The sequence below is a fragment of the Vitis riparia genome, chromosome 19 (genome assembly GCF_004353265.1).
Source record: "Vitis riparia cultivar Riparia Gloire de Montpellier isolate 1030 chromosome 19, EGFV_Vit.rip_1.0, whole genome shotgun sequence".
Lineage (NCBI taxonomy): Eukaryota > Viridiplantae > Streptophyta > Magnoliopsida > Vitales > Vitaceae > Vitis > Vitis riparia.
In genome coordinates, this window is record NC_048449.1 from 11,655,588 (window position 1) to 11,668,181 (window position 12,594).

General features: G+C 28.8%; 1 protein-coding gene across 1 annotated transcript; it reads left to right on the top strand.

Annotated features, from left to right (window-relative positions):
- The first annotated feature begins 9,655 nt into the window (after positions 1–9,655).
- Positions 9,656–10,141, top strand: LOC117908203 (S-protein homolog 5-like). Its single transcript, XM_034821847.1, has one exon. It carries the CDS (start codon positions 9,656–9,658, stop codon positions 10,139–10,141), a length of 486 nt encoding a protein of 161 aa, XP_034677738.1.
- Positions 10,142–12,594: the final 2,453 nt, after the last annotated feature.

Here is a 12,594-nt window from a genome sequence, read left to right on the forward strand (position 1 = left end):
CCTTTTTACTTCCCTTATTAATATGAATTTCAATTTCTCCATTGTTAGGCATGAGAGAATTGTACTAAATCTACAAGAGTTGATGTTATTCTTTCCTAGGATTTTGTTAATCACTTTTGAGTTAAAGAATCAAGATATATAAAAATCTTTGTATAATGGGTTTTCTAAAATAAAATTTATAGTTGGTAAGTGATCCATAGAGAATCTTCTTTAAGTTTAACTAATAAAGTAGAGTTTGTCTTTCTTTGAAAAAAACTAACGTCTAGCCTAATTCTTTTTCATTCACTTGTCTTGTTTGTCTAAGTTCAATATTCATGTTTCCCGAAGTGTTAAAGCTTTCTTAGGTTCTAGGCTAAAATAAACTCTTATATTATTTCCAAGATTAATCTTCCTAAGTTAATATTCCTTGATCACTTGCAAAATTTGGAAACATCCCCCTATGTGGAATAAGGTAACCATATATGAACAATAACCTACCTTCAGAGATATACGTTACATTGACAGTGAAAAACTGTCAACGAAGGCTTCATTTCTTGTAGTTCATTCTAAAAATAAAAAATAAAAAATAAGGAAAGGAAAATTTATGTTGTATGTAGATCAATGAAAACAAAAATCCGAAGAACTTGGTAAAAATTGATTGGATGTGAATTCATTAGATTAAGGCATACTTAGTGGCTTCTAGAAATTAAAATTCAAAATATGAAATTAGATAGTAAGTTGTTTTCTCTTGAAAATCAATGCCAATTGAATTCTTCGGGATCCTTATACTTTGCTTGTTATTAATCTAATTTCCAAACTAAGATCGCGATTAACCTTGTTCTTTGGATTTGAAATATTGATTTTGTATTGGTTGAAATATATTCTTTGTGCATTTTACTTGGTTTATTGCTATTCTCTCTAATTTTACAAGTTATTTTTTTTTATTAAATCTTGCCCTTAGATGATTTTCATTGCTCCTTACTTGTTTTCAAGGTACTCTCAATTTCTTTTCAGACTACCAATTGTATGTTTCTTCATCATTTTGGAAGGCGATGAGAAAAGAGGGAAAGGATATTATCAATTATATATCAATTGTTACTTGCGCTATGTATGGTGAAAATAAATCCATGTAGATCATTTTCCTTATTAAATAATATCTACATTTGTCACTATTTTGTTTCAAGAAGTAATAATATAGTTCGAAAAACATTTGTCAAAGTCTATTACATCGTGCTGCATTGTAAATTTTAGGTGGTTTTTGTTTCTTTCGCTAATGGGACTGCTATCATGAGGCATTAGCTTCATATATGACTCTCATTGTCCCCCAAGAGGTAATGACATGAATCCATTTCACCTTTGAAATAAATATAAAGGGGATCAAAGATGCAGCATGTTAGAGGTGTTTTCTCTAACATTTTCTTTTTTAGAGATTTAGGTACGTTTGGTTTTTGGAAAATTCCAAGGCTAAAGGAAATAAAATACAAAAGAAAAGTAAAAGAAAATAAAAAGTGAAAGAAAATAAAAAATAGATTAAATGATAATAAATTATTTTTATTTGCTACTTGAAACTCAAACATGCATAAGTTATTTACTAGTTTTAATTATATTTGATTTTCTTTGGTATTTTCCATTTAACAATCTAACAAAAAAAATTATTTTCCTTTTAACAGTTTTTTTCTTTCTTAATATTTTTCGAGAACTAAAAATTAACTTAGAAAATAGTAATTTTTTAAGTGTATGATAATTATTGGCATATTAATATTTTTTTTCTCAAGTCCTACTTTTAAAGAGATTTTTGTTCATTTTAAAATATTAAAATTATCATTATCTCTAATATAAGCATATTTAAATATGATAAACTACTTTCGCTCCTGTTTCTTCCACTCATTAAATATAAAAATTAAAAATTAAACATGATTTCAAAAACAGAATAGGCCTTTTCTAAGTTGGTGTTTGATAAACCAACTTAATAAGTTAAAGTGACTTAATAACTTAATTAGAGTCATTAACTAAATTAAGTATACTTGGTAAAATAACTTAATGACATGATTTAAAGTTAAAAAAAAAAAACTTTAAATAATTAGAAAAATAACAAATTTATTTTTAAGTCCATATCTTTATTTTACATTTTTACTCTTTTTGTCCTAAATACTATTTTTCATAGAAATTTATATCTATAAATCTTGAATTTAATTTAAATTATGTTATCAATAAAAACTAATTCATTAAAGTTATTAAGATAGATTTATCTAATTGCAATATTCAAGATGGGTTCATTTTTGAAACTAATAGGTAAATTATTATTCTTAAATTTAATTTAAAATTTCTTATCAAATATGGTAAAAGAATACTAATATGTAAATTGTGTTATGAGAAATAAGAAAGAAATTAAAAATCAATTAAAATATTTTAATTTTCTTATTTATTTTTAAACCAAGTGTAGTTTTCAATATTTCACATCTTTTTAATGAAAAAAACTATGTAAAGTAGTGGGTAAATAAAAATAAATAAATTTTAAGTCAAAAGATTTTTTCTTCTTCTTCCAATTTTAAGCTTATCTTCAAAAAATTTATAAGTCATTTATACTTTTATTGCATATTTTAAAATTTGAAAAAAAAAAAAAAAAAAAAAAAAAACACTTGCCATTTCATTTCCATATACTTAAAGTAGAAACATGAGCATATATTTCCTAAGCGAAGTAAAATTAATAATTTTGTTTATATTTTATTTATCCAATCTTTTATTGTAAAAGATAAGGTGAATGTTTTTGGGTAAAAAAAAACAATTGATGTGGCCTTTTCCTAAATCATCATTATATTACAAAAATAATAAAATATGCCTTAAGAATCCGATATGATTTGACATCTTACTATTGATTGTGTAAGATTTTGAGACACAAAAGCGGTTAATGGAGTCTCAATAAATTCGAAATATTGAATTAAAAAGGATGATTTAGGAATCATATTGGGAATTAATAACATAAATGCATAAATTTCTAAGGTCATGTTTGGTTCCAAAAAATATTTGGAAAAAAAATGTTAAAGAAAATGATTTTCTCATATTTGATTTAATGTTAGAAATATAAAAGAAAATAAAATATAATTAAAATTAATTTGAAATTTATATATATATATATATATATATATACTTAATTTTTTTTTATAATAGGAAGAAATAAGTAAAATCAGTTTGAAAAAACTTATAAAAATAATTTTTTAAATTATTTGTCACTATTTTGTTTCAAGAAGTGAAAATATAGGTCGAAAAACATTTGTCAAAGTGTATTACATCATACCGCACTGTAAATTTTAGGAGGTTTTTGTTTCTTTCGCTAATGGGTATCATGAGGCATTAGCTTCATATATGACTCTGTAGACCCCCTTTTGAGGTGGATACCGGGCAGCACTTGAGAGAAGTGGTGGGGGGGGGGGGGGGGGGGGGGGGGCCCTCTTTTCTCCACACCCGGGAAGTCAGCTGCATGGGCATGCAGCAGGCCATGCTAGTAGGTGAGGGTGCCATGCTGCTGATGCAAGGAACAGTGCGGCAGGTAGAAGCTTGCCAAAGAAGATAGACTGGGAAGAAAAAAAGGAAGAGGGGGATCTGGGCTGGGGGTTAAGGGGGTACTCCATGGCCAAAAGGAGGGATTGAAGAAAATTCCGGTGGAATTCCCAGACAGCCCTCAAGCTAGGTATATTCTTGTTTTTTAATATACTCTCGCACTCTCTACTGATTTACGGAAAAAGTTTGGATTGTTTGCCGTGGACGTCAAGGGCCACGGGGTTTGTTTCGATTGAATATATTTATTCATGTATGATGCTTTGCTTGATCTCTTTCCTGTGCTTGATTTTCTTTCCTTTTGAAAATGATGGGATCCTCATTGAGTTTTGGTTTGGATGTTCTGACGATTATATTGTGGATTTTTAACTCATCCCACCAGCTAGCCGCTCGTTCATCATTCATGAAACGAGATGTTGCTTAGTAATTCCTTGATCCATCCATTCTTGCTTTGTTTTCCTTCTTCTTTCTCTATCCTCTGTTTCATGATGCTTTCGCGACTTAGAGAGGATGAAAACCAGAGAGAAAGCGAAAGCCTACGGTAACGAAGGTCCTGGAATGATAACTAGGATACGATGAAGGTCGGATGATGTGTTTCCATAATGAAGAAGTTTCTGCTACAGTAGTGGCTTTCCTAGTGGCGGTGGCAGCCGCTTTGCCCATGGCAGGGCTGATCAGTTGGGTACCAATAAGGCAGCAGAAAGGGTGTGTTTGGCACCGAGTCCGCTTGCCCATCCTTCACTGCCATATCTTCTGAACCCTACCATGTTTGCTATTCGTAAGCTAGTGGAAGTTCTCTAGCTTACGGTGATTGAAAAACTGTTTTTTTGAGATGGGAATCATGCTAACCTGGTTATCCCTCATGTACCCATTTCTAAGTTTCCCTACATGCCACTTTCATCTTCCATATCATACCCATCACCCACCAATAGCCCTCACACTGTCACCACTCCAACCCATCTCAACACCACGCACCATTCATCTTCCCTCCCATGCAAGTGTTCTCCACTCCACATGCCCACTACACCGAATCCACTTCCCCTCGCTTTCTTTTCCATCTCCGTTTCCCTTTCTTCACCACATCAAATACTCATTCCCCTACTCACCATCCTCCATCGCCACCCCCATACCCATGTCGTGCCCAACCCTATTGGGACCCCCGAAGACACTTACCTGCGTGCCTAGAAATCATGCATGCATGGGGCCATGGACAGCAGCAGCGGGCTGCCACTAATGGTGGTGCGCGGTGGAGACGGCGCCATGACTGGAATGAGAAGGCCGAGGAATGGCAGCAGCTGGTGGATCTATGAGGTGGCAGAAGAGACGAGAGTGGAGTAGAGAAAATCACATGCGTGAGGCAAAGGGTAGAAATGGATAAGAGGCATAAAATGGGCTATAGCAATGCATGGACTGGTTGATAAAAGAAAAGAGAAATGGGTTTATTGGCACGTGAAGGAACTATGCATTTTAAAATCTTTCCTTTTTCTTTTTTTTTAAAAAAAACTCTCCCTGATTGTCTTGCATATTCCCAAACTATCCTTAAAATTCCCCTAAGATTTTGAAGCTCTAAATTTATTCACTTATTCATGTTTTAATTATTTATTTATTTATTTATTTTTCTTATTCACTTCAAATTCTTGAAACTCAATCTTTAAATTTAATCCTTCAAAGTTCTATCCTCAAAATAACTTTTTTTAAGATTCTAATTTTAACTTTAATTCTCCAAGAATCCAAATTTTTAAATTTAATTTTCCGAAAATCCTACATTTCCGAATTTAATTTTAGACCTTGCATATTATTACTATTATTTCGTATTTACTTATTCATTTTTTTAAATAATAATAATAATAATAATAAATTCCAATCATTTAAACTCAATTTTTTGAAATTTAATTTTTAATCTCACAAATCTTACTATTCACTTTCATCCATCCAAACATCGTTTTGATTAATTAGCAGCGTTATTCCATACTTGTCTATTTATTTCTCTTAAAAATCTCAATCTATCTAGTCTAATCCCTCAAAATTCCCAAGTTTTAATTTAATTCTTCAAATACTTGTTTAAATCTTATTTACATAAACCGAATCATTATCCCGTATTTATTAGTTATTTCAAAGTCTAATCCATAAAAAATCTCATGTCTTAATTTAATTCTTCAAATATTCATTTAAATCTTATTTTCATCAATTAGAATTTGAATCCCGTATTTATCTAGTTATTTAAAGTTTATTCCTTCGAACATTCCATATTTTAATTCAAATTTTCAGTCCTAAAAATTCTACAATTCATTTAAATCTTATTTTCATCACTTAGAATTACAACCCCGTATTTATTTAGTTATTTAAAGTCCAATCTTTCAAAATCTCAATTTAACTTTCAACCTTAGAAATTCTATTGTTTGCCTGAATGTTATTTTCGTTAACTAGAATTCTTATCCCGTATCCTTTCATTCATTTAAGGTCCAACTCTTCAAAAATTCAACGTCCTAACTTAATTTTCAATTTTAAAATTCCATTGCTCCTTTTCTATTCGTTTAAAATATTGTTTCCGTTAATTAGCATTATTATTCCATATTATCTGTTTATTCTAATTGTTAAAATTTAATTCATCAGAATCCGACTTCCAAATCTAATTCCCAATCTCAAAAACTCCACCGTCCATACATTGCCGTTTAATGATTATTCTCGTTATTAATGTTATCCCGCCCACTTACTTATTTAGTTATTCATATACCAAAGAACTCATCTCTAAATAAATTCTTAAGTTTTCAATCTCTAAATTCACATCTTCAAATCTCTAAAATTCCATCTTTCGTAATTATTTACCTAATCTTTAGTGTTTCATTATCATTATTATTTCACTCATTTATTTATTCACTTATTTGTTTATTAAAATTCCGTATTTAAATAATTCTTCAAAATTCCGATTCCCAAATTTAGTTCTCTGAAATTCCAATTCCTTTCAAATTTAATTTTTAAAATTCTCATTCTTCTAAAAATCCAATTTTTAAATAATCTCTAAAACTCTAATTTTCAAATAAATTTCAAAAATCCAGTTTTCCCTTAAACAGTTTTAATTTCTATTTGGTGACGCATGTGATATATTTTGTGCTCATTATTATACACTGACCTCATTCTTATGATAGCGCATTGCTCGTTCGTGGCCCAGGTATGCCTCACTCTCATTCTGATACTTCACTATACATGTTCCGATTCTCGTATGTGCATGATCATCCAGGATATTCATTGATTTCCTCATCGATTGCCATGATTGCTTCATTTTGTTAGTAGAGACCCGACTTTAGGGACTTAGAGGGGTGCTACGGTCTCTACCGTACCTTCTCGACAAGTAACCTGACCCCCGAACCCGATCCGGTTTTTCACAGACCACCTTTTCCGAAACAAGGAGTCGCACTTAGGGTTTTTCTTTCTTATTTTGTTTACCCTTTAAAAATAAAACAAAAATAAGTGGCGACTCCAAGTCATTTTCAAACAATCAATATAAAATCACTTTTCACAAATAAAAATCGAGCTCGCCATCGAGTGGGAAACGCGTGAGCAGAAATGCGGGGTCCACAGACTCCCATTGTCCCCCAAGAGGGAATGACATGTATCGTTTCACCTTTGAAATAAATATAAAGGGGATCAAAGATGCAGCCCGTTAGAGGTGTTTTCTCTAACATTTTCTTTTCTAGAGATTTAGGTATGTTTGGTTTTTGGAAAATTCCAAGGGTAAACGAAAGAAAATAATTAATAAATAAATATAAAGGGGATCAAAGATGCAACCTGTCAGAGGTGTTTTCTCTAACATTTTTTTTTCTAGAGATTTAGATACGATTGGTTTTTGGAAAATTCCAAGGGTAAAGGAAAGAAAATACAAAATAAAAGTAAAAGGAAAGAAAAATTCAAGAAAAATAAAATATAGATTAAAATTTAATAAATTATTTTTATTTATTGCTTAAAACTCAAACATGTATCCTTTTCACATTTGAAATAAATATAAAGGGGATCAAAGATGAATCTATGAGATGTGTTTTCTCTTAACATTTTCTTTTCTAGAGATTTAGATACCTTTGGTTTTTGGAAAATTCCGAGGGTAAAGGAAAGAAAATACAAAAGAAAACACCTCTTACAACTGCATCTTTGATCCCCTTTATATTTATTTCAAAGGTGAAACGGATACATGTCATTACACCATTTTCTTTTCTAGAGATTTAGGTACATTTGGTTTTTAGAAAATTCTGAGAGTAAAGGAAAGAAAATACAAAAGAAAAGAAAAAGTCAAGGAAAAAAAAAAATAGATTAAAAGGTAATAAATTATTTTTATTTACTACTTAAAACTCAAACACACATAAGTTATTTACTAGTTTTAATTATATTTGATTTTCTTTGGTATTTTCCTTTGGACAATCAAACAGAAAAAATCATTTTACTTTTAACATTTTTTTTTCTTTTCTTAATATTTTTCGAAAACTAAAAATTACTTTAGAAAACACCAATTTTTTAAGTGTATAATAATTATTGGCATATTAATATTTTTTTCTCAAGTCCTACTTGTGAAGAGAATTTTATTCATTTTAAAATATTAAAATTATCATTACTCTAATATAAGCATATTTAAATATGATTAAAAATTAAACTATCGCTTCTGTTTCTTCTACTCATTAAATATAAAAATTAAAAATTAAACATGATTTCAAATACACAACAAGCCTTTTCTAAGTCGGTGTTGGATAAACCAACTTAATAAGTTAAAGTGACTTAATAACTTAACTTAAGTCATTAAATAAATTAATTATATTTGGTAGAATAACTTAATAACATGATTTAAAGTAAAAAAAAAAAACCCCTTTAAATAATAAGTAAAAATAATGAACTTATTCTTAAGTCTATGCCTTTATTTTACATTTTTACCCTTTTTGTCCTAATTACTATTTTTTATAGAGATTTATATCTATAAATCTTGAATTTAATTTAAATTATGTTATCAATAAAAACTAATTCATTAAAGTTTTTAAGATAGATTTATTTAATTGCAATATTCAAGATGAGTTCATATGAAACTAATAGGTAAATTGTTATTCTCAAATTTAATTTAAATTTTCTTATTGAATATGGTAAAAAAATACTAATATATGAGAAATAAAAAAGAAAATAAAAATCAATCAAAATATTTTAATTTTCTTATTTATTTTTAAATCAAGTGTAGTTTTCAATATTTCACATCTTTTTAATGAAAAAACTATGTAAAGTAGTGGATAAATATAAATAAATAAATTTTAAGTCAAAAGATTTTTTTTTTCTTCCAATTTTAAGCCTATCTTCAAAAAATTAATAAGTCACTTTTACTTTTATTGCATATTTTAAAATTTGAAAAAAAATTAAACACTTGCCATTTCATTTCCATATACTTAAAGTAGAAACATGAGCATAAATTTCCTAACCGAAGTAAAATTAATAATTTTGTTTATATTTTATTTATCCAATCTTTTATTGTAAAAGATAAGGTGATTTTTTTTAAAAAAAAAAAAACAATTAATGTGGTCTTTTTCTAAATCATCATTATATTACAAAAATGATAAAATTTATCTTATATGATTTGACACGAGGGCTGACATCTTACTATTGATCGGGTAATATTTTGAGATACAAAAGAGGTTAATGGAGTCTCAATAAATTCGAAATATTGAATTAAAAAGGATGATTCAGGAATCATATTGGGAATTAATAACATAAATGCATAAATTTTTAAGATTATGTTTCTTTCCAGAAAATATTAGGAAAAAAATTTAATAAAAATAAATTTGATTTTTTACTAGTAAATTTGAATTTTGAATTTTGACTTAGTATGGTAACATATTTAATTTTAAAATATGTTAATAAAATAAAATTTAGGATGATTCCTATTAATATGGTAAAAAATAATTTGAATTTTGACTTAATATGGTAACATATTTAATTTTAAAATCAGGTTTGATACTATTTCCCTTAAATTATATGCTTTCTCATATAGACATGTGAGATATTGGTTGTCAAGGAGCATGATAAGCACAAGGCCTCCGACATATAAATGAAAGAAACTAAACATCAAGTCACCCCAAGAGACAAGAAAATTACAAGCATGTTGTCATTGGATAGGTATTTGTTTTCATTTGTGCTGCTTGTGTTTCTTGTTCGTTTGTGTGATGGGGGCCCTGGGGTTTTCGAAAAGAAAGTGGATGTAAAGATCATCAATGGCCTTGACGCTGGCACAGATCTTAATGTCCACTGTAAATCCAAAAACGATGACCTTGGCGCTCATGTCCTGGCCTTTGATCAATTCTTTGAATTCCGTTTCCGACCAAACTTTTGGGGGACTACCTTATACTTCTGTAGGTTCTGGTGGAACAGTGAATCCCATTGGTTTGACATATACGTTCAGAAGAGGGATGCAGGCCGATGTAACAAGAAGTGCTGGTGGTGGGTGGGAGCCGATGGTCCTTGCTTACTGAATGATAAAATTGGAGTATACGATATTTGCGAAAACTGGAAGGATGGCGGTTCAAGTCAAGAAGGGACAGGAAATGACACAGCTAGAATCTACAATGAAATATTTGGAGGTCAGTGAGGAAAGAGGGAAATGATATCATCATTTCCTTAATAAATAGTTACTTGGGCTATGTAGGGTGAAAATAGTTCCAAGTAGACATTTTCCTTAATAACATCTACATTCCACGAGAAAATCATCAATTTTTGAGGATATATTGTTTCTTCACTAATGGAATTGGCATTGTGGCACTCCTCTTGTCCCTCTTGTCCCTCAGAGGTAGATGACATGTATGCCTTTTACGTTTGAGATAGATGTGAAAAGGTCAGTCCCATTCCCTATATTATGGCCAGAAGGGACTTTTGTGCATTGTCACGTTTAAGACTGCTAGTGGGAAAGCTATGAGTTCGCACCTCGCTTCCATATTATTCATAATAAAGTAAAATGTGTACCGACGTGCAAAGGGGCTAAGATAAATCTTAAATAAAAGGGGCAAAGTGCTTCCAAATTTTCGGACAGATGCAGCACCGGTGAAATATAGTGGAAGGAGAAGATGTAGCCTGCCCAATATTTTCACAAAAATTGGGTTATTCTCTCATGCATTTTCTTTTCTATCCTAATGAATATTTGGTTCCAGAAAATTTGAGGAAAATGTAAGGAAAATAAAATAGGAAAGGAAAAGTAGAAAAAAAACAGAAAAGAAAAATAAAAACAAATTTAAAGTCAATAAATTATTTTTATATACTAATTTCGAACTCTTCAATATAAAAATTAAATAATTTAAAGATACATAAATATGTAACTAATTTTAATTATATTTTTATTTTATTTTTTATTTTTTATAGTAAAACTAAATATGAAAAAAATCATTTTCCTTGGATTTTTTTTCCTTACTATTTTTCAGTAATCAAACAAAATACATGGTAAAATTAAACTCATATTAATTTAAGACAATTATGAAGACAAATGAAATAAAGAGACTTTATTTTCTAGATACAAGATAAGACGATGAAATACACTTTTAAGAGAATTCTCCTCTTTTAACATCTCTAATTAATTTTGCAAAAATTTACAATTTTTCTATCCATATCTATAATCTATAATCTATATGAGAGAAGAATCCTTGAACTATGTTTGGTTCTCAAAAAATTTCAAGAAAAATGTAAAGGAAAAATAATAAAGAGAAAAAAGTAAAATAGATTTATAGTCAATTATTATTATTATTATTATTATTTTATGTTACTCCAAACTCATTTAACTAGAACTCATTTATATAACTATTAAATAATTTGAAAATGTATAAATTTGTAATTAATTTTAATTATATTTGATTTTTTTATTGTCTATAATAAAGCCAAATGTAATGGAGTCATTTCTTTTTCATGTTTTTCTTTCCTTAATATTTTCTTGGATCCAAATATAGAATTATTTCCAAAAATATCTATTTAGAAAAAGTGTTTATGATACCCTATTTGGAAAATAATAAAAATAAGAATTAATTATTTATTTTAAAAAAATTTATCTCCACAAATTTCAAACTATTTAGAAATTTATGTACTATATATTACTCCTCAATAGATTTCCTAACATTTTCTTTTTAGTTTGACAACAATTACTACGGAGGACACTCTAAATTAAATTAGTTCTCCTACTTTCACACCCTTTACTATCCTAAGAATATTTATCCCTTATCTTCTTACAAGGTCATGATATACCTATTTTGAAAGTTTGAAAAGAAATCATATCATAATGAATATGTTGTATTTAACTTATTATAAGTAAAAAAAAAAAAAAAAAATCAGATTTCTAAAAAAATTAATAATATATTGTTAATTTTGGGAATTTGATTTTACTAGAATTTTTTTTCTTAATAAAAAAACGACAAATCAATAATATATTGTTAATTTTGGGAATTAAAATACTTTTTAACAAACTTTAAAATGAAAAAAAAAAATGTGTGGACCTAAATTTTTCATGTGTGTTCCCACTTAATGACGACACTTGTTTTTATTGTAAAAAAAATTAAATTTTGAAAAGTTGGAGTTACTACTTATTTTTGTTTATTTTTAAAATAGAAAACAAAATAAGAAATAAAAACTCTAATGTGACTCCTTGGAGGAAAAGACAAGTCTACTAAAAATCAAGTCAAAGTCCGAGGGTTTGGTTACTCATGGGGAAGGTATCATAAGATAACACCCCTATAAGCACTAAATATGTATCTATTATACAAGTGGAGGGAACTCAGATAATTAATTAGTAAATTATGGATGTCATAAAAGAATAATACAAATGTACACGCAATAATGCAATGGCGAAATGAGATTATAAAAATTTATAAAATTGATACATGAGATATGTATACCGATGGAAATAACAAGGGACACTATAGCTTGAATTAATATTTTGGAAAAACAAGGAACACTATAGCGATGGAAACAACCCTCAACCATAGAAACCGCTCAAGTGCTTATCCAACGCTCAAGCACCCGAGGCACACAAAGGTGGTTAAGTGCACTCAAGCAATCATCCAAAAT

Bases quoted from the DNA above. Each gene is read 5' to 3' on its own strand.
- LOC117908203 (XM_034821847.1), top strand. From the start codon at position 9,656: ATGTTGTCATTGGATAGGTATTTGTTTTCATTTGTGCTGCTTGTGTTT.